This window comes from Panthera onca, chromosome A2 (genome assembly GCF_046562875.1).
Source record: "Panthera onca isolate mPanOnc1 chromosome A2, mPanOnc1 haplotype 2, whole genome shotgun sequence".
Lineage (NCBI taxonomy): Eukaryota > Metazoa > Chordata > Mammalia > Carnivora > Felidae > Panthera > Panthera onca.
In genome coordinates this window covers 112,122,154-112,143,952 of record NC_138340.1, presented here as the reverse complement: position 1 = coordinate 112,143,952, position 21,799 = coordinate 112,122,154, and the positions used below count along the sequence as shown (strand labels likewise).

General features: G+C 39.4%; 1 protein-coding gene and 1 long non-coding RNA gene across 2 annotated transcripts in view; one reads left to right on the top strand and one right to left on the bottom strand.

Annotated features, from left to right (window-relative positions):
* Positions 1-14,738, top strand: part of POLR1F (RNA polymerase I subunit F) — a 30,659-nt gene extending 15,921 nt beyond the window's left edge. Inside the window, exons 2-4 of the mRNA XM_060632665.3 lie at positions 10,037-10,178; positions 13,162-13,370; positions 14,263-14,738. Of these exons, the coding sequence (XP_060488648.1) occupies positions 10,037-10,178; positions 13,162-13,370; positions 14,263-14,659 (748 nt within the window). The 3' untranslated portion in view covers positions 14,660-14,738. The remainder of the gene's footprint in view (positions 1-10,036; positions 10,179-13,161; positions 13,371-14,262) is intronic.
* The window catches only part of LOC132679257 (uncharacterized), a 101,332-nt gene that overhangs the window by 11,033 nt on the left and 68,500 nt on the right, over positions 1-21,799 (bottom strand). The window lies entirely within an intron of this gene.

The following is a 21,799-nucleotide window of genomic DNA, read 5'->3' as shown; positions in this document are numbered from 1 at the left end:
TTCTTTCCATAATTTGGCTATTGTTGAAAGTGCTGCTATAAACATTGGGGTACATGTGCCCCGATGCATCAGCACTCCTGTATCCCTTGGGTAAATTCTTAGCAGTGCTATTGCTGGGTCATAGGGTAGTGCTATTTTTATTTTTTTTGAGGAACCTCCACAGTTTTCCAGAGCGGCTGCACCAGTTTGCATTCCTGCCAACAGTGCAAGAGGGTTCCCATTTCTCCACATCCTCGGCAGCATCTGTAGTTTCCTGATTTGTTGATTTTAGCCACTCTGACCAGTGTGAGGTGGTATCTCAGTGTGGCTTTGATTTGTATTTTCCTGGTGATGAGTGACATTGAGCATCGTTTCATGTGTCTGTTGGCCTTCTGGATGTCTTCTTTGGAAAAGTGTCTATTCATGTCTTCTGCCCACTTCTTCACTGGATTATTTGTTTTTCAGGTGTGGAGTTTGGTGAGTTCTTTATAGATTTTGGATACTAGCCCTTTATCCAATATGTCATTTGCAAATATCTTTTCCCATTCTGTCAACTGCCTTTTAGTTTTGTTGTTTTCTTTGCAGTGCAGAAGCTTTTTATCTTGATGAGGTCCCAATAGTTCATTTTTGCTTTTAATTCCCTTGCCTTTGGAGATGTCTTGAGTAAGAAACTGCTGTGACTGAGGTCAAAGAGGTTGTTGCCTGCCTTCTCCTCCAGGGTTTTGATGATTTCCTGTCGCATATGTTAGGTCTTTGATCCATTTTGAGTTTATTTTTGTGTATGGTGTAAGCAGGTGGTCTAGTTTCATTCTTCTGCATGTTGCTTTCCAGTTCTCCCAGCACTATGTGCTAAAAGACCGTCTTTTTTCCATTGGATCCTCTTTGCTGCTTTGTCAAAGATTAGTTGGCCATACTTCTGTGGGTCCAATCTGGGTTCTTTATTCTATTCCATTGGTCTATGTATCTTTTTTTGTGCCAATACCATACTGTCTTGATGATTACAGCTTCATACTAGAGGCTCAAGTCTGGGATTGTGATGCCTCCTGCTTTGGTTGTCTTCTTCAGGTTTACTTTGGCTATTCGGGGTCTTTTTTGGTTCCGTACAAATTTTAGGATTTTTTGTTCTAGCTTTGAGAAGAATACCAGTGCAATTTTTATTGGGATTGCATTGAATGTGTAAATTGCTTTGGGTATTATTGACCTTTTAACAATATTTATTCTTCAATCTGTGAGCATGGAATGTTTTTCCATTTCTTTGTATCTTATTCAGTTTCCTTCATAAGCTTTCTATAGTTTTCAACATACAGATCTTTTACATCTTTGGTTAGGTTTATTCCTAGGTATTTTATGGTTCTTGGTGCAATTGTAAATGGGATCAGTTTCTTGATTTCTCTTTCTGTTGCTTCTTATTGGTGTATAAAAATGCAGCCGATTTCCATACGTTGATTTTGTACCCTGTGACTTTGTTGAATTCCTGTATCAGTTCTAGCAGTCTTTTGGTGGAGTCTTTTGGGTTTTCCATGTAGAGTATCATGTCATCTGTGAAAAGTAAAAGTTTGACTTCTTTGCCAGTTTTGATCCCTTTTATTTCATTTTGTTGTCCGATTGCTGATGCTAGGACTTCCAACACTATGTTAAACAACAGCGGTGAGAGTGGACATCCCTGTCGTGTTCCTGATCTCTGGGGGAGAGTTCTTAGTTTTTCACCATTGAGGATGATATTAGCTGTGGGCTTTTCATAAATGGCTTTTATGATGTTTAAGTATGTTCCTTCTATCCCAACTTTCTTGAAGGTTTTTATTAAGAAAGGATGCTGTGGGGCGCCTGGGTGGCTCAGTCGGTTGAGCGTCCGACTTTGGCTCAGGTCACCATCTTGCGGTCCATGAGTTCGAGCCCCGCGTCAGGCTCTGGGGTGATGGCCCAGAGCCTGGAGCCTGCTTCCGATTCTGTGTCTCCCTCTCTCTCTGCCCCTCCCCTGTTCATGCTCTGTCTCTCTCTGTCTCAAAAATAAATAAATGTTAAAAAAAAAAAATTTTTTTTTTAAAAAAAGAGAAAGGATGCTGTGTTTTGTCAAAATGGTTTTTCTGCATCCGTTGACATGATCATATGGTTCTTATCCTTTCTTTTATGAATGTGATGTATCACACTGATTTGTGAATATTGAACCAGCCCTGCAGCCCAGGAATGAATCTCACTTCATAGTGGTGAATAATCCTTTTAATATGTTGTTGAATTCTATTTGCTAGTATCTTGTTGAGAATTTTTGCATCCATGTTCATCAGGGATATTGGCCTTTAATTCTCCTTTTTTGTGGTGTCTCTGTCTGGTTTGGGAATCAAGGTAATGCTGGCTTCGTAGAATAGGTCCAGAAGTTTTCCTTCCGTTTCTATTTTTTGGAATTCCTTGAGATGGATAGGTATTAACTCTGCTTTAAATGTCTGGTAGATTTCCCCATGGGAAGCCATCTGGCCCAGGACTCTTCTTTGCTGGGAGATTTTTGATAACTGATTCAATTTCATTACTAGTTATGGGTCTGTTCCAATTTTCTATTTCTTCCCATTTTAGTTTTGGTAGTGTATGAGTATGTAGGAATTTGTCCATTTCTTCCAGGTTGTCCAGTTTATTGGCATGTAATATTTCATAGTTTTCTCTGATAATTTCTTGTATTTCTGAGGGATTGGTTATAATAAATACACTTTCATTCATGATTTTTTCTATTTGGGTCCTCTCTCTCTTTTTTTTTTTTTTTTTTTTTTTTTGAGAAGCCTGTCTAGCGGTTTATCAATTTTATTTTTTCAAAAAAAAAAACTCTTAGTTTCATTGATCTGTTCTGTTTTGTTTTGTTTTATTTTGGGGTTTGTTTTTGGATTCTATATGTGTTTCTCCTCTGATCTTTATTATTTCTCTTCTTCTGCTGAGTTTGGAGTGTCTTTGCTGTTCTGCTTCTAGTTCCTTAGGTGTGCTGTTAGATTTTGTATTTGGGATATTTCTTGTTTCTCGAAATAGGCCTGGATTGCAATGTATTTTCCTCTTAGGACTGCCTTTGCTGCATCCCAAAGGGTTTGGAGTGTTGTGTTTTCATTTTCATTTGTTTCCACGTATTTTTAAATTTCTTCTTTAATTGCCTGGTTGACCCTTTCATTCCTTAGTAGGATATTCTTTAACCTCCATGCATTTGGAGGTTTTCCAAACTTTTTCCTATGGTTGATTTCAAGTTTCATAGCATTGTGATCTGAAAGTGTGCATGATATGATCTCAGTTCTTTTATATTTATTGAGGGCTGTTTTGTGATTCAAATGTGATCTGTCTTGGAGAATGTTCGATGTGCACTCGAGAAGAATGTATATTCTCCTTTAGGATGAAAATTTCTAAATATATCTGTCAAGTCCATCTAGTCCAGTGTATTGTTCAGGGCCATTGTTTCTTTATTGATTATCTGCCTAGATGATCTATCCATTGTTGTAAGTGGAGTATTGAAGTCCCTTGCAGTTACCACATTCTTACCGATAAGATTGCTTATGTTTGTGATTAATTGTTTCATATATTTGGGTGTTTCCAAATCCAGTGCATAGACATTTATAATTGTTAGCTCTTCTTGATGGATAGACCCCATAATTATTACATAATGCCCTTCTTCATCTCTTGTTACAGCCTTTAGTTTAAAATCTAGTTTGTCTGATATAAATATGGCTACTCCAGCTTTCTTTTGACTTCTAGTAGCATGATAGATGGTTCTCCATCTCCTCACTTTTAATCTGAAGGTGTCCTTGGGTCTAAAATGGGTCTCTTGTAGACAGCAAATAGATGGGTCTTGTTTTTTTAATCCATTCTGATACCCTATGTCTTTTGATTGGACCATTTAGTCCATTTACATGCAGTGTTATTAGTGAAAGATACGGGTTTACAGTCCTTGTGTAGGTTATCTGTAGGTTTCATACTTGTAGTGATGTCTCTTGTCCTTTGTGGTCTTTGCAACATTTCACTCACAGAATCCTCCTTAGGATCTCTTATAGGGCTGGTTTATTGGTGATGAATTCTTTCAGTTTTTGTTTGGGAAAATCTTTATCTCTCCTTCTATTCTGAATGACAGGCTTGCTGGATAAAGGATTCTTGGCTGCATATTTTTCCTGTTCATTACATTGAAAATTTCCTGCCACTCCTTTCTGGTCTGCCACGTTTCAGTAGATAGAGCTGCTACTACCCGTATGTGTCTATCCTTGTATGTTGAGGCCCGTTTATCCCTAGCTGCTTTCAGAATTCTCTCTTTATCCTTGTATATTTCCAGTTTCACTATGATATGTCATTCAGAAGACCAATTCAAGTTACCTCTGGAGGGAGTTCTCTGTGCCTTTCCCAGACTGGGGAGGTTCTTAGCTATGATTTGTTCAAGTATACCTTTGGCCCCTTTCTTTCTCCTTCTTCTGGAACTACTATGATATGGATATTGTTCCGTTTCATGGAATCACTTAGTTCTCTAATTCTCCCCTTGTGATCCAGCATTTTTTTTATTTTCTCAGCTTCCTCTTTTTCCATAATTTTATCTTATATTTCACCCATTCTCCCCTCTGCCTCTTCAATCCTCACTATGACTGCCTCTATTTTATTCTGCACCTCATCTACAGCATTTTTTAATGCATCATTACTAATTTTTAGTTCCTTGATCTCTTGGGCAGTAGATTCTCTGCTGTCCTCTATGCTTTTTTCAAGCCCAGCGATTAATCTTACGACTATTATTCTAAATTCTTGTTCCGTTGTATTGTTTACAACTCTTTTGATCACTTCTTTAGCTCTTACCTTTCCTGGAATTTCTTTTGTGAATTCTTCTGTTTCGTCATTTTGCCTAGTTTTCTGTCTCTTATGTGTTTTAAAAGCTTGTTATGTCCCCTGCACCTGTGAGCACTACTATATTAAAGAGAGGTCATACACTGTCCAGGACCTGGCCCTTCAGGAAGTGTTTTGTGGAGAGTGTTACTTGCTCTCTGTTGTTGTGACTCTGGTTACTTTATCTCCCTACTCGTAGTGATGTTTTGGACCCTCCACCAGGTGTGCTTTGATTTGTTTGTTCAAGTAGCCCTGGAAAGGAAAACAAATAAGCAAAAAAATAGAAAACAAAAACAGGCAAACAACCAAAAAAACCCAGAAACACCAGCTACAAGTAAACAGGGTGGGTGCAGTACTGATGGAAGAGGCCTTATCCTGTACAAAGAGAGAAATGACAGGGGCAGGGACAAAGAAAGAATAAAAATTGACCAGAGAAACTATACGGCTTAATCCAGAGAGAAAGAAAGGGAAATAGAGAAGGGGATGGGGAAAAAGAAAAAAGAAAAGAAAGTTATGCAGACAGAGAAACTATAAGGCTTAATGCAGAGAGAATGGAGAATAAAGAAGGAGGTGTGGAACACGTATTAAGAGAATGGATTAAATATGTCTGCTTAAACAAACTAACAACCAGAGATAAGAATGAGAAAAGGAAGGAAGAATGTATATAATAAGAATTGTCTGAGAATTAATCAGGCAATGCAGCAGTGCCTGTCTGGAGGTAGGGTGTCTGTTTCCTCACTGTCAATCCTTCTCCTGTAGCTATGCAGTTACCAGGTGCAGAGGGGCGTGGTTTGGTATAGGCAGATCCTGCCTCCACCATGGGCCCTGCTGGGCCCTACTGTCTGGTCCTTGAGGCCCCACCTTGGTGGTGGTGGGGAGAAAAATGGCGACCCTGTCTGTCGCGTACCGGGTGTCCCAGACCACTCTGTTCGAGCCATCTTCATTGTGCCACGGGTGCAAATGAGGCAGTTTGTCTCACTCCACTGACTCCTGTGCCTAGCTCCACATGCCCCATACTGGGGAAGAGCAGCTCCACGTCGTCCCCCACCCCCGCCGCGATATGTGGTCCCTGGCTGGCAGGCACAGGCATGCTTTGTCCTGTCCCACAGCACTCCAGGGAGGGAATCGCTTTCTCCTTCTGTGGACTGCACCCCTGACCTAGCCACCGAACCTGGGGCTGGCTCCCCTCCTCCCCAGGTATGTGATCCAGGGGCAGCCGTCCCCAGACCAGAGAAAGCCCACAGTTAGATTGATCTTTATCTCTCCTGGACTGAAGTTTTTCTCTTGTCCAGATACAGGCCTATGCTTCCTTTTCTCTTTTTCTCTTCCTTTTGTCTCTCCACAAAAGGGGATCCCTCCTCTCTGTTCCTTTTCTCTCTCCCAGTTTGCAGCCACACACCTACGGCCCCTCAGGTTGTCCCAGTGGGTCCCTGGAAGCCGGCTGTCTCTTTTCCTCCCAGACTCTTGGGGTTCAGAGTCCTTCAACTTCAACACTTCTTTTCTTTTTTATGTTTTTTACCTTTGTTTATAGCTCCTTTGAGTGTAAGATAAGGACTACGATTAGGACTGATGTTCTCCACTCATTTCAAATCCAGTGATTATCTTTATGATCATTACTTTCTTTATTAGGTATATTACTTATCTCCCTTTTGTTTAGCTCTCTTCTTTTGAACTTGTCCTTTTTTTCATTTGGGACATATTCCTTCTCATTTTGTCTGTCTTTTTCTGAGTGTTAGGGAAGTCACGTGCTCTTGAAAGCAGTGCCTTTATGAACAAGAGGTCTTGTAATACCCTGCAGTGTAGTGTCTCCTATTTACCATAACCTGGCGCTTCAGGGGTGTCTCCTTTGTGTTTTGCATGTGCCCCAATTTTGTGGCTGAGCCATGTTTTCCTTCATTCCAGTTATTTGCAATGGGTCTCTTTGCTGTTGTGGACAAGGTTTGGTCCTTGTGTTTTTAGTGGACCAGTCTGGGGCTACTTTGGGTTTAAAGTGAACCAGAACAGGCATTTGCCAGAGCTATGGTAGCTCCAAACTCAAGGGTGCTTTCTGCATGTTGTCACTAGAGAAACTTGTTGGTGGGCTAGGCCTGCAGTTCAGCCAGGTGTCTGACCAGCCTACTGCTGGGGTTGTAGTTGGACTGAGGTGTGCTGTTACTTTCCCTCTCTCAGGGGCAAGAGTCACTTTGGAGTGGTGCTCGCCCCTATTTATTGGGGCTGCTTGCACACCACAAGGCTTGCCACACTGCTTGGGATAGGCTTATCCAAGGTCTACAGGAGAACATGGGGGCTGGGTGTGCTGCACATCGTGCCAGCAGGGTCTGCACTGGGCTGCTGTGGAATGGAGCTGAAGCAGCCTGGGAAAACTTCTGCCCAGGCAGAGGGTTGGAGGGAGTGTATTCACGGAAGTATGTGGCTGGGGTGCACTTTTCGCAGGTTAGGTGATCATTGCAGTGTGCTTGTTCTCACAGGTGTCTGTGTATTTAGGCTGGGGATGGGGAGTGGGGGAGGGAAATAGCACCCATCAGTTCTTTTGTTCTTGGAGAAATCTCTTAGATTTCCCTGCCTCTCCAGCACATGCTCTGAGACCATTAAATCTCTTTCCTGTACACCCGCGGCATTTTTCAAACTGTTGCTTCTGTGCTGTATCTAAGTGGAGCTGTTTGTTGTGCTGTACTTTAAGGGCAGAGACTCAGTTTTCTGTTACCCTCCTGCCTTTTAATCTATTGAGCCTGTTGATTTTCAGAGTTCAAGGTGTGAAGCCCTTCTGATTGTGGAGGTGGGGAGGGGACAAAACTGGAGAAGCTTCTGGCCCTCTGGTTTTCAAAGCCAAATGTTACAGGGATTTGTCTTCTCAGGGCAACCTCAACCTGGAGTGCCTGGGGCAGGGTCCTCTCCTTTCCCCTCTCTGTGCCCATGGAGGCACTCCCTCTCAAGGTCAGTCCCACTTGATGGTACAGTCTTTCAATAAGCATAAAACTTCTTTATGAACAAATCCAAATTTACTTTCTCAAGACAAAAGTAGATAAAACCTATGTTTAGTAATCACTGTTTAGGTATTTTATTTGGAAAACAATTTGATGTCAATAAAGGGTTTCTCGGGTTTGATGGGTTTACACAAATCTATTTGGGTTTAGGGCTCTATGGTTACATTCCCTAGTTACCAATTTTGAACCCTACATAACCCAATACCTCTTTCTTATGGGAAATATTTTGCAGTACTACCTTTACTATCATGAAAACACATCTTTATTGTGAATTGAAACTTAAAGGTAATACAAGCTACTTACACATTTGGAAAAAAAACAAAAATCTGTAAGTGCTGTAATACAATACAATACAATATACTTCCATGTGAGAATACTCAAGCATGACTACCTGGGAAGACTGAAATAGTTGGATGACATATGCACTGATACCTAGAATCATGAATGTGTCTAGAAAGGTAGATTGATGCAGGGGTTTTGAATTGACAACTCAGAGAACACATACAGTGTCTCCAATGGCAAAATGCTTTTCTGAAATAAGGAGTACTTCTCAGTTAAGTTCCATACTTAATAATCTACCCTTGAATTTTAATTTTATTTATTTTGAGTGAGAGAGTGAGCGAGCAGGAAGGGGCAGAGAGAGAATCCCAGGTAGGGTCTACAGCAGTGTAGAGCCCGACTCGTGGCTTGAACTTAAGAACTGTAAGATCATGACCTGAGTGAAAACCAAGAGTTGGACGCTTAACCAACAGATTGACCCAGGTGTCCTTCCTGGAAATTTTTATGTATATTGAAACCATGCAAACATGATTTTATGCTGATATGTATGTATTTATGTATGTGTATATGTATACATATATATATTTAGAATTAGATTTTGTATCCAGCTATTTATAAATAGGTTTATTCCCTCATTGACAAGTCTGGTGGACTTCTGGGTTTCTGTGATGGTGTAGTTCCTGCTTGGGCAAACACATTGAGAAATTAACAGTTCAAAAAGGGCTTTCTGGAGTAAATCTCTAAATTTAGGATCTTCTTGATTTGATAGTTATTAAAGTTCCTTTCCAGTGGCTCCTGGCTGTTTTATTAAGCAACAGCTATTGGGGTAAATTCTTTCTCTTATACTATGTGAATACTTTTAGGAATTTAGTAGAGTTCTACAAAGTGTTCTGTCTTCTCAAGGGTTTTTGAGTAGTGTGTGGAATGCAAACATACACAGAGCTAGAGTCAGTAAACCGAGATCAAGCACGCTTAGGATGCGATGCTGTGCCATGGAGTCGTCTAGGAGTGGAAGAGGAGTGATTTAAGCATTTCCTGGGGAGTCAGTGAAGTTTTCATGAGTAAGTATTGGGTGTGCTAGTGAAGTCACCAGGTTTGCCTCTTTAGTAGTTAAAATTCCGTAAGTACTTGGAAATGACCTTTTGAAATAGTTGTCCCCTAATCCTTTCATACTATGTAGACTAAATTGGCAAAATCAGTTTTGTTTTTGAGAGAGAGAGAATGAGCATGTGCATGCATGCATATACACAAGTGCACAAGCAGAGTAGGGACAGAGGGACTGGGAAAGAGAATCTTAAGCAGGCTTCATGCCCAGTGTGAGCCTGATGTGGAGCTTGATTTCTTCACTTTGAGATCATGACCTGAGCCAAAGTCAGGAGTCAGAGCCTTACTGCTTGAGCCACTCAGTTCCTAATAAATGAAATATGTAGTTGTATTTAATAACATTTCTATTTACTATTAACAGTTACAATTTGAGGATTTTTCTCCCATAAGTCATTGGCTTTAATATTCAGGGTCTTCACCTTTAATACTGATCTTGCTATGGGCCGTCTAGTACAGAAATCTAGTAATGGTGGGTAATACCAAAATTGCCTTCATTCAGTTATACTCAGAAATTAGAGACATTTTTCTTTCATTTTTTTTTCTTTCTCTCATTGGAGAATGACTATAATTCCAGTGCATAGCTATTAGAGAAGAAAGGTCAACCTGCTCATGCATAATTGGACATTTTGTTTCTGGGTACTTATGTTGAATAATCCTTTTAAATTTAGTATATTGGAAGCTTTTGGTCAAGTTGAATTACTCAAGTCATTATGGACTAATGATAATGCTATTGTATTTTGGCATGTGTGCTTATATTTAAGAGATGTATAATTTTTGGACTCAGCCAATTTAATCAGGACATTGGACTATTTTGAAAGAGGATAAAACATATTTTTTCTTTTTTTTCTTTTTTTTTTTTTTTTAAACAGCCTTTTAGGTGTCCCCATTGCATATGATAACATCAAAGTGGTAGGTGAGCTGGGAGATATTTATGATGATCAAGGACACATTCATCTAAACATTGAAGCAGATTTTGTTATTTTCTGCCCTGAGCCAGGGCAAAAGCTTATGGTATGTATATATATTTAAAGCTTTCTTTGTATAGTTGTATAATGATATAATTTGGAAGATTTTTAAGACTATACACCTCGAGAAGTAAATGGCTTGCTATTGTGGGTAGCTAAAAGTTATTTTCTAAAATGTTTATTTTTGAAAGAGAAAGCAGGGGAGGGGCAGAGAGAGGGGGGCAAAGGATCTAAAGCAGGCTCTGCGCTGACAGCAGAGAGCCCAACATGGAGCTCTAACTGATGAACCGTGAGATCATGCCGTGAGCCCAAGTCAGATACTTAACTAAGCCACCTAGACACCCCTAAAAATTATTTTCAAAGAAAAAAAGTCAATTCAACCTTGGTAAGTTTTTAAACTCCATTCTTCTAGAACTCACCTGTATATGCAGAGTATGTGTGTCATACAATTTATTCTCTTCTTTGTATAGCACCAGAACGATCTTAAGTGATAAAAAAAAAATAACTAGTTTCTTATTTCTCAGTTATATACCAATAGTTTCTTTATAAAGGATTTAAACAGGGGCTAGGGGCTCCTGGATGGCTCTGTCAGTTGAGCTTCCTAATGCAGCTCAGGTCATGATCTCACAGTTTGTGAGTTCGAATCCCATGGCAGACTGTGCTGACAGGTCAGAGCCTGGGGCCTGCTTCAGATTCTTCTTCTCTCTGCACCCCCCCCCCCCCCCCCCCCCGCTCATGCGCGCGCTCTCTCTCTCCCCCTCTCTGTCTCAAATAAACATTAAAAAAATATTTAAAAGATTCAAACCGTGTAGTAGTGTTTCAAATAGGAGTTCAAATAGGAGTTGAAAATTCAAATAGTTGTGGGACCAGGCTAATGAAATGTAATGTAATGAAAGTGAATGAACAATGAGGTTAGGGCACCCATCAGGTGCCATGGTAATGAAGGCCCTGTTGGGAAGGTTTTTTAAGACAATCTAGATATACAGATAGATGTGAAATTGACTGTCTTCTACCAGCAGTTTTGAGTGTATTTGTTGGTGGGTGTGTGTGTGTATTCATACATATGTTTGTATGTTTTTTTCTTTAAGCACTTCCTATAAAATTTTTTATTAATGGTTCTTATAAGATTAACTTTTATTGTTAATGAATATACTGATCAAATTTCACTGACAAATTCTACAAGGCATTTCTAATTTAAAAAAATTTTTACAGTGTCGGTTAAACTGGTAGAAATAGTATCCTGGGCCTGCCAAAGTTGGGTTATACAGCTAGCTTCCATACTATTAAAGTTGGCAGATTTGTACTTAAAAAAATTTCGACACTTAACTCATCTGCTTTGTGTAAGTTACCATAGATATAAACATGGAAATAACATACTGTACAGAAAGTATGAAACTAAGAATAAAATTACTCCTTTTACTCTATTCCCCACAATGAGATCCAGTCTTCAAATACATCTGGGCAGTTTTTTCCAATTTCTAATTTTAAACATGGTATAATTTACATACAATAAGAGATCTAAATTATATACAACAAAATGCATAGATCATAGTGTTCAGTTCAATGAATTCTGACAAGTGCATATATACCATTTTATTTGAGAATGACCGTCATGCCCTTTCCTGGTCAGTCCTCTCTTCTAGATCCAACCACTGTTCTGCTTCTGTTTATCATACATTAGTTTTGCTTAAGCTTCTCATTTTATATTAGTGGAAATTTTCATTATACACTCTTTGATGAAAATCTGACCTCTTTTGTTCAACATGTTTTTACACTTCATCCATGCTGTTTGATGGTGTATTCGTATTTTATTCCTTTTTGTTCATAGAATTCGGTTATATGAGTGTATTACAATTTGATTGTTCATCTTCATTGATGGACATTTTGGTTTCCAGTCTGGAGCTATTATGAATGAAGCTGTGTGAATGTGTATTTTCATTTCTCCTAGGTAGGAACTGGAAGCTGTATTGTAAGTCAGAGGGTAGGTGTTTGAGGAATTAGCCTGCTTTTCATAAAATTAAACATTCAACACTATTAGTTGCTCTGTGTCCTTGCCAGCATCTGGTTTTGTTAGTCTTTTAATTAAACTGATGGATAATACTAGGTTCTCCTTAATTTGCGTTTTCCTTCGTGAGATTTTTCTTGTGTTTCAATAAGAAAGGCCTATTTAAGTGCTTTGCCCATTTTTAGCTGGACTTTTGTGTTACGGAGGTTTAATAGTTCTGTTTATAAACTTCATACTTTTTAGCTTTAAAGCTTCTAAAAATGTTTTTGTGATTCACAGTAGCCATGCTCAAGATCTACTGATGAAGGATAAGTTGTCTTCAAATACAGTGCTTATTATATCCTACTAAAGTTAATTGTTAAATAATTTTTTTTATGTTTATTTCTGAGAGAGACAGAATGTGAATGGGGGAAGGGTAGGGAGAGATGGAGACACAGAATCCAAAGCAGGCTCCAGACTCCCAGTTATCAGCACAGAGCCTGATGCGGGGCTGGAACCCACAAACCTTGAAATCATGACCTGAGCCGAAGTCAGGCACTTAAGTGACCATGCCTTCCAACAATGCTTTTTAAGCTTTGAAATTCAGACTGTTTATGGAAATATAATGTGGATCCTAGTTATAAAAAACATATGCTTCCTGCCTTGAGGTCTTTTCACATTTAGGTAATACCAAACAGTATTTTCTGCTTGGTTTCAATATGGTTATAATCTACTCCCCAGGGAGTCCTGTAGCAGGAGCTGAGGTAGGTTGTTTTGGTTTTTTTTTTAGAGGTGGGAAGAGTTAGTTGTTTATCCAGTTAGGCAATTGATATGCATGCAGTTTACCAAAGTTCCAGCCTTCTAAAAACTCTACAGTGTTTAAAATGGTTTAGTATAACATGTAAATTTTAATTGAAAATCTTTTTCCATATGAAATTATTCCATTATTTCAATGTTTTCTCTTTAAGATCAGTTTGAAGCTTATAAAGTTTTATTTACCTTTTAACTCTTTAGATAGCTTGATGCTTTTTTTCTTTCTTCCCAGGGTACAGTTAATAAAGTGTCTTCTAGCCACATTGGCTGTTTAGTACATGGGTGTTTCAATGCCTCCATCCCTAAACCTGAGCAGATGCCAGCTGAGCAGTGGCAGATCCTAGAGATAAATGTGGGTGATGAACTAGAATTTGAAGTATTTCGTTTGGACTCAGATGCTGCTGGAGTATTCTGCATTCGGGGAAAATTAAATACCTCTAGGTCAGTTCCTAATCACATTATTTTAATTTTTGTAGTCATTTCTGTTTAATTCTGAATTTAGAGAACATAAGCCCCTCTTTCGGAAAGTAATTTTTTTAGAATATGCCATAAAGTCAATGTAAATTGGAATCTTAAGTGCTTTGACAGCATATTGAATATTCCAAAGGTCTGCACTTCTAGCTAATGGGTGAGTTTACTAACTCAATCTTCCTATTTTCTAGTTTGGTTAATTTTTTAAAAAGTTGATCCTTGAGCTTGAAACTGTTGAAAGCTTAATCATATTTGATTAATGTCACTATGCCAGGTAGATAATTTCTGTATTTTTCTGTTAGCTCATTGAAATTACTTAGTTGGATGTAGCTAGTGCTACTGGATGGGACTCTGCATCCAGTAGAGAGGGCTACTTCACTGATCCTTGGTTTTTTGTTTTTTGTTTTTTTACTGTTAACTCACAACTTTGAAAAAAATGAATAATTTGAAACAAGGATTCATAGATGGGAAACTCCATTAATTTTGGCAGACAGTACACGTGTATTTTTTATCGCTCGTCAGTTGTTTGGCTACTAAGCCTGAGTATTGTGATGTTTCATGCACAGTGAGCAAATTTTTTTGAATCAAAACAAAATTTATAAGGTACATTTTGATAAAAATATTTTATGTAATTTTTATGTATGAAAACAGTCTGGAAGGACTTTGGAAAAATTTTAACTTTTCCAAGACATTTTAATGAGCTGAGGGATAACAGAATAGAATATTTGATATTTATGCCATACTTCTGTATCTTGTACTACTGTCATTATTTAGAAGAAAGATTAACATTTGGTATATTCTTGATCTCATTTTATTATTTTTGTTTATTGCTCTGTAATTTTTTTTTTAACTGTTATTTTAGTTTACAAACCAAGTGCTCTACAGTTTCTGAAGAAGTAACAGAAACTGGCAGTGAAGAAATTGTAGAAAAACCTCTGAAGAAGAAAAAGAAAAAGAAGACAGACCCAGAGCCATATGAAGTGGAGAGTGATAACAGAGAACTAGCAGATTTTGCAGATGCCAATGTGAAAGAAGAGACAAACCTGCAGATTAATAATACGAATGGCTTCCAGAACGAAGAGCCAAAGAAGAAGAAGAAGAAAAGGCACCAGGAGGACCAGGATCCTGTTTTCCAAGGTAGTGACTCCAGTGGTTACCAGAGTGACCATAAAAAGAGAAAAAAGAAAAGAAAACACAGTGAGGAAGCTGAATTTACCCCACTTTTGGAACACTCATCTAAAAAGAAAAGGGAAAAGTAATTCCTTTAGTGCATTTTACTCAGTTTTTTGAAGATTGATTTACATACAGTAGACGAATAAATGTGGGAATCATATGAAATGCTTGTGTATTCCAGTAGTCTGCAAAACAGGAAACATTTCATTAGTAGGAATTTTTGGTGCTAAAGTGGTAATTACTTTAGGAAATACCAATATTATCAAACTGCCATTTTATTGTATACAGAATAAGAGGATAAGACCTCTCTCAAGTCTTGCATTATAAAATTATTTCTGTCATCTGAAGACTGGTAAAGGACTTTGTAATAGAGTGTTATTTGTATCATTACCGAATGGTTTTGAGCTTGTGTATTTTTTAGTAGGTTTGACCTTCAGTCATAATATTATATGAGATTTTTAGATTTTCTTTTCTCTGGCTACTATGAGATTTCTCTGGTTCAATTTAGAATGGTTTGCCAAAGGAGCTCTGAAGTCTCCAGAGCTCATTAGAACCATGCCACTATTGACAGTGGTAGGAAACATTGTTCACTGTTCTTCCCTTCCGGATGTATGTTGGTTTTTGTTTCTGGTGTTTTTTTTTTTTGTATAAGAGGTTGATGTAGAGGGCTCTTCTCTTATACTTGTTTATGTGTGCCTCAGCTGTAAATGCCATTCTTACTAGTAGGAAATTTCTCAACTACTTTATAATAATTGGGTTAAGGTATTAAAAATGATTCTTAAGAGAAAATTGCACTGCGAAATGTGGACTGTGTCTTAACTACAGGAAAACACTGATGAAATGACAAGCTGGTTCAGGCTGATAATCAATGCATGGCCACATTCATTGATTGAACAGTACCTGACCACTTTGCTGTGTGTAAAACATTCTACTAAGGAACAGATGTATAATGACTGTAGTTCCTTCCCTTATGTAGTGTCATAGGAGAAACAGATGCACGCATGCACAATATATATAAGTAAAATACAGAAAGGCAGTAATCCTGGGAAGTACTAAAAACAAGAGTGTCTACTGAATGTTAATTGTATTAATATCTGTAAATGGATGAATGGTTGAAATGAATTTCAAGTGGCAACCATTTTGTTGCCGTTTATTATCAGATGTAGTACTGGTCTCACACTATTAAATTTTACTAACATATAAATTCTGCAGAAAGTGTATCTTGATCCCAATCTATAGTACTAGAATACAGAGTTTGGAGAGTAGCATATGTTCACACGCTTGTTCTTAATTAAATTAAGAAGACCAGACAATGGACCAGGCCAGTTTCTTTTTCTACAGTTTAGTGTGGGTATTGAGCCCTTAAAATATGGCTAATGCAAATTGACCTGCTATCAGTATAAAATACAAGATTTTGAAGATGTACAAAGAATGTAAATTATCTCAGTTTTGTATTGGTGAAATTCTATTTTTGGTATAGTGTGTTAAATAATGTTATATCTAGCTTTTTTTCATTTTCTGGCTAGAAGATTAAAAATTGTAGGTGAAGCTATTTTGTTTAGGATTTTTGCATTTAGGGTCATCAGAGATACTGGTCTATAGTTTTTTTTTTTTTGTTTTTGGTATTGTCTTTATATGATTTTGGTGTCAGGGTAATTCTCAACAAAATATTGTCAAAAAAAAAAAATCTAATACATTAAAACAAATCATTCACCACAATCAAAGGATTTATTCCAGGGATGTAAGTGTGTTCCAATATATGCAAGTCAGTCACCTTATACATCACATTAAGAGAAAGGATAAAAACCATATGATCTTCTCAGTGGAGGCAGAAAAATCATTTCATAATAAAAACTCTTTTAACATTGTAGGTTTAGAGGCTACATACCTCAACATAATAAAGACCATCTATGAAAAACCCACAGCTAACATCATACTCATTGGTGAAAGATTGAGGTTTTTTTTCCCCTCTAAGATAGGAACAAGGATATCCCCTTTCACCACTTCTATTCAACATAGTACTGAAGTCCTCACTGTCTTATACCATACAAAAATTCAAGATGGTTTAGTAAAGACCTAAATTTGGGACCTAAAACCATAAAATTTCTGGAAGAAAACACAGGCACTAATTTTTGATATTGTTCATAGCAACAGTTTTCTAGGGATGCCTCCTCAGGCAAGGGAAATAAGCAAAATAAAACCAGTCAGACTACAGGAAAATGAAAGGCTTTTGTAAAGCAAAGGAAACCATCAATAAAACAAGGCAAGCTACTGCATGGGAGAAGGTATTTGCAAGTGCTATATCTAATTAGGAGTTAATATCCAAAATATATAAATAAAAAATGGGCAGAGGACCTGAATAGACATTTTTCCAAAGGAGACATATAGATGGCCAACAGACACATGAAAAGATGCTCAACATCAGTAATCATCAGGGAAATGCAAATCAAAACCATGAGACATCACTTTACACTGGTTAGAATAAAAAAGACAAGAAACAAAAAAAGACACCAACAAGTGTTGGTGAGGATGTGGAGAAAAGGGAACCCTGGTGCACTATTTTGGGAATGAAAACTGGTGCAGCCATTGTGGAAATTGTATGAAGGTTTCTCAAAATTAAAAATAGACACGGGGCGGGGCGCCTGGGTGGCTCAGTCGGTTGGGCGTCCAACTTCAGCTCAGGTCATGATCTTGCGGTTTGTCAGTTCGAGCCCTGCGTTGGGCTCTGTGCTGACAGCTCAGAGCCTGGAGCCTGCTTCAGATTCTGTGTCTCCCTCTCTCTCTGCCCCTCCCCTGCTTATGCTCTCTCTCTTAATAATAAATAAACGTGGAAGAAAAAAATAGACATGGACTTCTAGGAAGACGGTGGAAGATCATAAGCTCAACTTTCCCAACACTCACACCAAGATAACCACATCAGTGCAGCTAATTCAGAAAATGACCGGAAATCTAGCAGAATAGACTTCCTACTGTTAATCGTAGAGAAGAGACCACATCTAAAAGGGTAGAAGAGGTGGAAACATGGTTGGGAATCAAGCCCTTGGTGAGACTTAACCAGTAATGGGAGAGACCCCTACAAGCATGGAGAATCAAGAGTATCAGACCTCACATGAGGCACCAGGGACCTGCACAAGGAAGACGAGTCCCCTTAACATGTGTCTTTGAAAGCCAGTGGCACTTTGTGAGTTTTACAATCGTCAGGGCATAACATGGAGTACTTTAAAAATCAGCATACTTAACTCCAGGAGAGCCTGAGGGCCATAGGAAACTGAGTCCCTGCCCATAAAGGCTCCTAACATGGCTGAGATACAGCACAGAAACAGCAGTGTAAAAAGTGCGTAGGATATACGTGAAGATTTATTTGCTAATCTCAAGGTGTGCTGGAGAGGCAGGGACCTTTAGAAGACTCCTCCAAGAACAAAATATTTGACAGGTACCATTTCTCCCCACCCCCAGGTCAGATAGCAAACACTTGTTAGAACCCACACACACTCTATCTTACTAAGATCTCATGCTCCATCTGCATGTTCTGCATATTTTCCCCATCCAACTCACCCCATTTGGCAGGTGTCTCCAAAGTAGTTCCTGTGCCAATACACCCTGCAAGCAGCCCCAGTAGGAACTGGCACCACTCCAAAGTGACTCCTGCCCTGGGGATAGGGGAAAATAACCACACACACCAGTGTGCCCACATACCCAGCAGCTCTTACAGCTGGCAGCACAGAGAATGCCCTGCTCATCAGTGGAATTGCAGCCTCAGCAGAAGGACTGGGAGCAGGCATTGGGCCTCACTGCAAGCCTCGACCTACCAACAGAAGCCTCCAAGGGAATAAGCAAGTGAGAATGCTTTGCCTATGCATGGACTACAGCCCTGGTAGACGAGCTGAGGGTAGGCATCTGGTCTGACCACTGATACGACCCAACTCTAGGACCATGGTGACCCCCACACCATCCCCTTAACAGTATAGGGTCCAAACCCTGCCCATTGTACCCCCAACAGGCAAAGTAGCCTCTTGCAACTGACTAGACTGAAGGCGAACATGTGTCACCAACAACAGTACAGCACAAACAGCCCACATAGGAAATAGCTCTGAAGCACCTGGTCCTGGTGAATGGGAGGTATTGCCCTATAGGGCATACCTGGAACTCTTCTTCCTAAGGCCACTACTTTCAAGAGCAGGAGATGTAGCTCACTTCCCTAATTCTTAAAACCAGACAAAAGGAGACTATGAGCCAAATGAAAGAACAGCGCACAATCACAGCCAAAGGGCTAAATTAATTGGAGACCGTAATTCCCAATAGAGAATTTGACCTAATAGTCAAAAAGCCACTCAGTGGACTTGATGTGAGAGTGGAGGATCTCACTGAGAGCTTTGACAAAGATATAGAAAACACAAAAAGGAACCAGAGATGATGAACTAAATAACTGAAATTAAAAATAGACCAGGGGTGCCAGGGTGGCTCAGTCACTTAAACATCCAACTCTTGATACCGGTTCAGGTCATGATCTCACAGTTCATGAGTGTGAGCCCTGCCTTGGGCTCTGTGCTGACAGCATTGGGATTCTCTTTCTCCCTCTCTCTTTGCCCCTCCTCCACTTGCTTTTTCTGACTCTCAGAAGTGAATAGATAGATGGATAGATGGGTGGATGGATAGATGGATGTGTAGACACACACACACACACACACACACACACACACTAGAAAGAATAAATCAATAGTAGACTACAGGAATCAGAATGATCAGTGATACGGAAGAGAGAGTAATGGAAAGCAACCAAGCTAAACAAAAAGAAAAAAAAAATGAGATGAAGGGATCTTGGCAACATCATCAAGCGTAATACATTTGCATTATAAAGATCTCAGAAAAAGAGAGAGAGATAGGCAGTAAAATTTGAAGAAATAATAGCTGAAAACTTCCCTAATCTGGAGACGAAAGCAGACATCTGGATCCAGGAGTCACAGAGAACCCCAATCAGAGGTACACACCAAGACAGTAATTAAAATGGCAAAAAGTACTGATAAAAGAATTTTAAAGCAGTATGAGAAAGTTACATACAAAGGGAAGCCCATAAAGTTAGCAATAAGTTTTCAGCAGAAACTCTAGATGCTAGGGAGTGCCATGAAATATTCCAAGTACTGAAAAGAAAAAAATCTGCAACCAAAAACACACTACTCAGCAAGGTTATATATTGGAATAGACAGATCGTTTCCCAGAGCAACAAAAATTAAAGGAATTTATCAATAAACCAGCCTTACAAGAAATGTTAAAGGGGATTCTTTGGAAAGAAAAAGCCATAATCAAAGAAAATTATGAAAGCAAAAATTTCACAGATAAATGCAAACAAGAGTATATTAATCTCTTATAAAACTAGAATGGAGGTCAAAGCACTTAGGCAGGAAAATCATCTATGAAAATAAGTGTTTCACAAAATAAGAGGATGAAAAGTATGATATCATGTACTAAAATGTGAGAGATCAAAGTAAAAATGCTTTTAGAATGGGTTAAAACTTAAGCTAGCCATTAACTTAATATAGACTGCTATACACCTAAGATATCTATGAACCTAATGGTAACCAAAATTGAAAACCTGTAACACATGCGCAAAGAAAAAGAAAAGGAATCCAGGAGAGCAGATGGCAGTAGAGAAAGGACCCCAGGCTCACCTCTTGCCAAGAATACAACTAGGTAACTATCACATCATCATAAATACCCCAGAAACTGACCTGAAGACTGGTAAAACAGGCTCCATAACTAAAGGTCAACAAGAGGCCTCACCGAAGAAGGTAGCAAATAAGGACATACAGAGATGTGGTTTGGAAGAGAAATGGATCGTGGCCACTGCAGTGGGGAGGGAGTTACAGTCACAGGGAAAGGGGTGGGGGAGACAGACTAGCATACAGGGGAGTACACCAAGAAGAGGAAGCCCCATAGCAATTCGTTTGGAAAGCCTCTAGGGAGCTGAATTTCCTGACTTCTTGCAACAGGCAGGGCTTAAAGCCTGGAGTTCTAAAGGTCAGTGGCTTTACTTGGACAGAGCCCAGAGGGCAGTGTACTGCTCTTGGAGAGAAGGCAGGACAGACAGTCCACAGACCTACAGTGTGGAAACAGTGATCCAAAGAGTACCTGGGGCACACAGTAGGGAGTTTATTTGCTTATATCACAGTGTGTCCCAGAGAGGCATTAATAGAGAGATCCCTCTGAGAATAAACTGGCAGGTGCCATTTCCCTCTCCTACCTACCACTCAGCATAAGTACAGGCCACTTATGGGAACCAGCACAGCACCAACAATTGCTACCAAACTTGATTACACCAAGCCCTGCCTTCCCATGGTCTGGTTGAACTGCCCTTCCCAATCACACATGCCTCCGTCCCAGCAGGGCAGGCCCCCTCCCCCAGAGGACTGGCCCAAACCTCTGCCAACACCACATTTCCTGACCCAAGAGTTTTGCAGGACCTCAGTTCTGTTGGCAGACCAGAGTCCACCTAGTTACAATGTACCACATTCAGGCCAGAGACCAAACACTGCCCACAACAGGCAAAGACAGCCTCTGCAGACTGGCATGACAAATAAAGCAGCCAAGAAAAAACAGCAGAGCACACACAGCACACTTTGGAGACACTCAGAAGCACCAGGCCCTGGGGAACAGGAGACACTACACAGCAGGACACTGTAGGACCTCTTCTTCATAAGGCCATTACCCTCAAGAACAGGAGACATAGCTGACTTTCTTAACACACAAAAACAGGCACAGAGACTTAGGCAAAATGAGAAGACCGAGAAATGTGTCCCAAGTGAAAGAACGGGATAAAGCCACAGCCAGCGATCAAAGTGAAACAGATATAAGTAATGTGCCTGAGGGAGTATTTAAGCAATGATCCTAAGGATACTCACTGGACTGAGTTACATACAACAGACACCCCATAAGGCTATCAGTGGATGTTTCAGCAGACACTTCAAGCTATAAAGGACTAGCACGATATATTGAGAGTGCTGAAAGGAAGAAATCTGGAGCCAAGAATACTCTAGCCAGCAAGGCTATCATTCAGAATACAAGGAGACCTAAAGAGTTTCTCAGACAAAAACTAACGGCATTCAAGACCACTAAACCAGCCCTCCAAGAAATACTAAAGGGGACTGTGAGTGGAAAGCAAAGACCAAAAATGACAGCATGAAGGCAGGAACAAGAGCAGTAAAAATTCTTATTTCTATAAAAAATCAGTT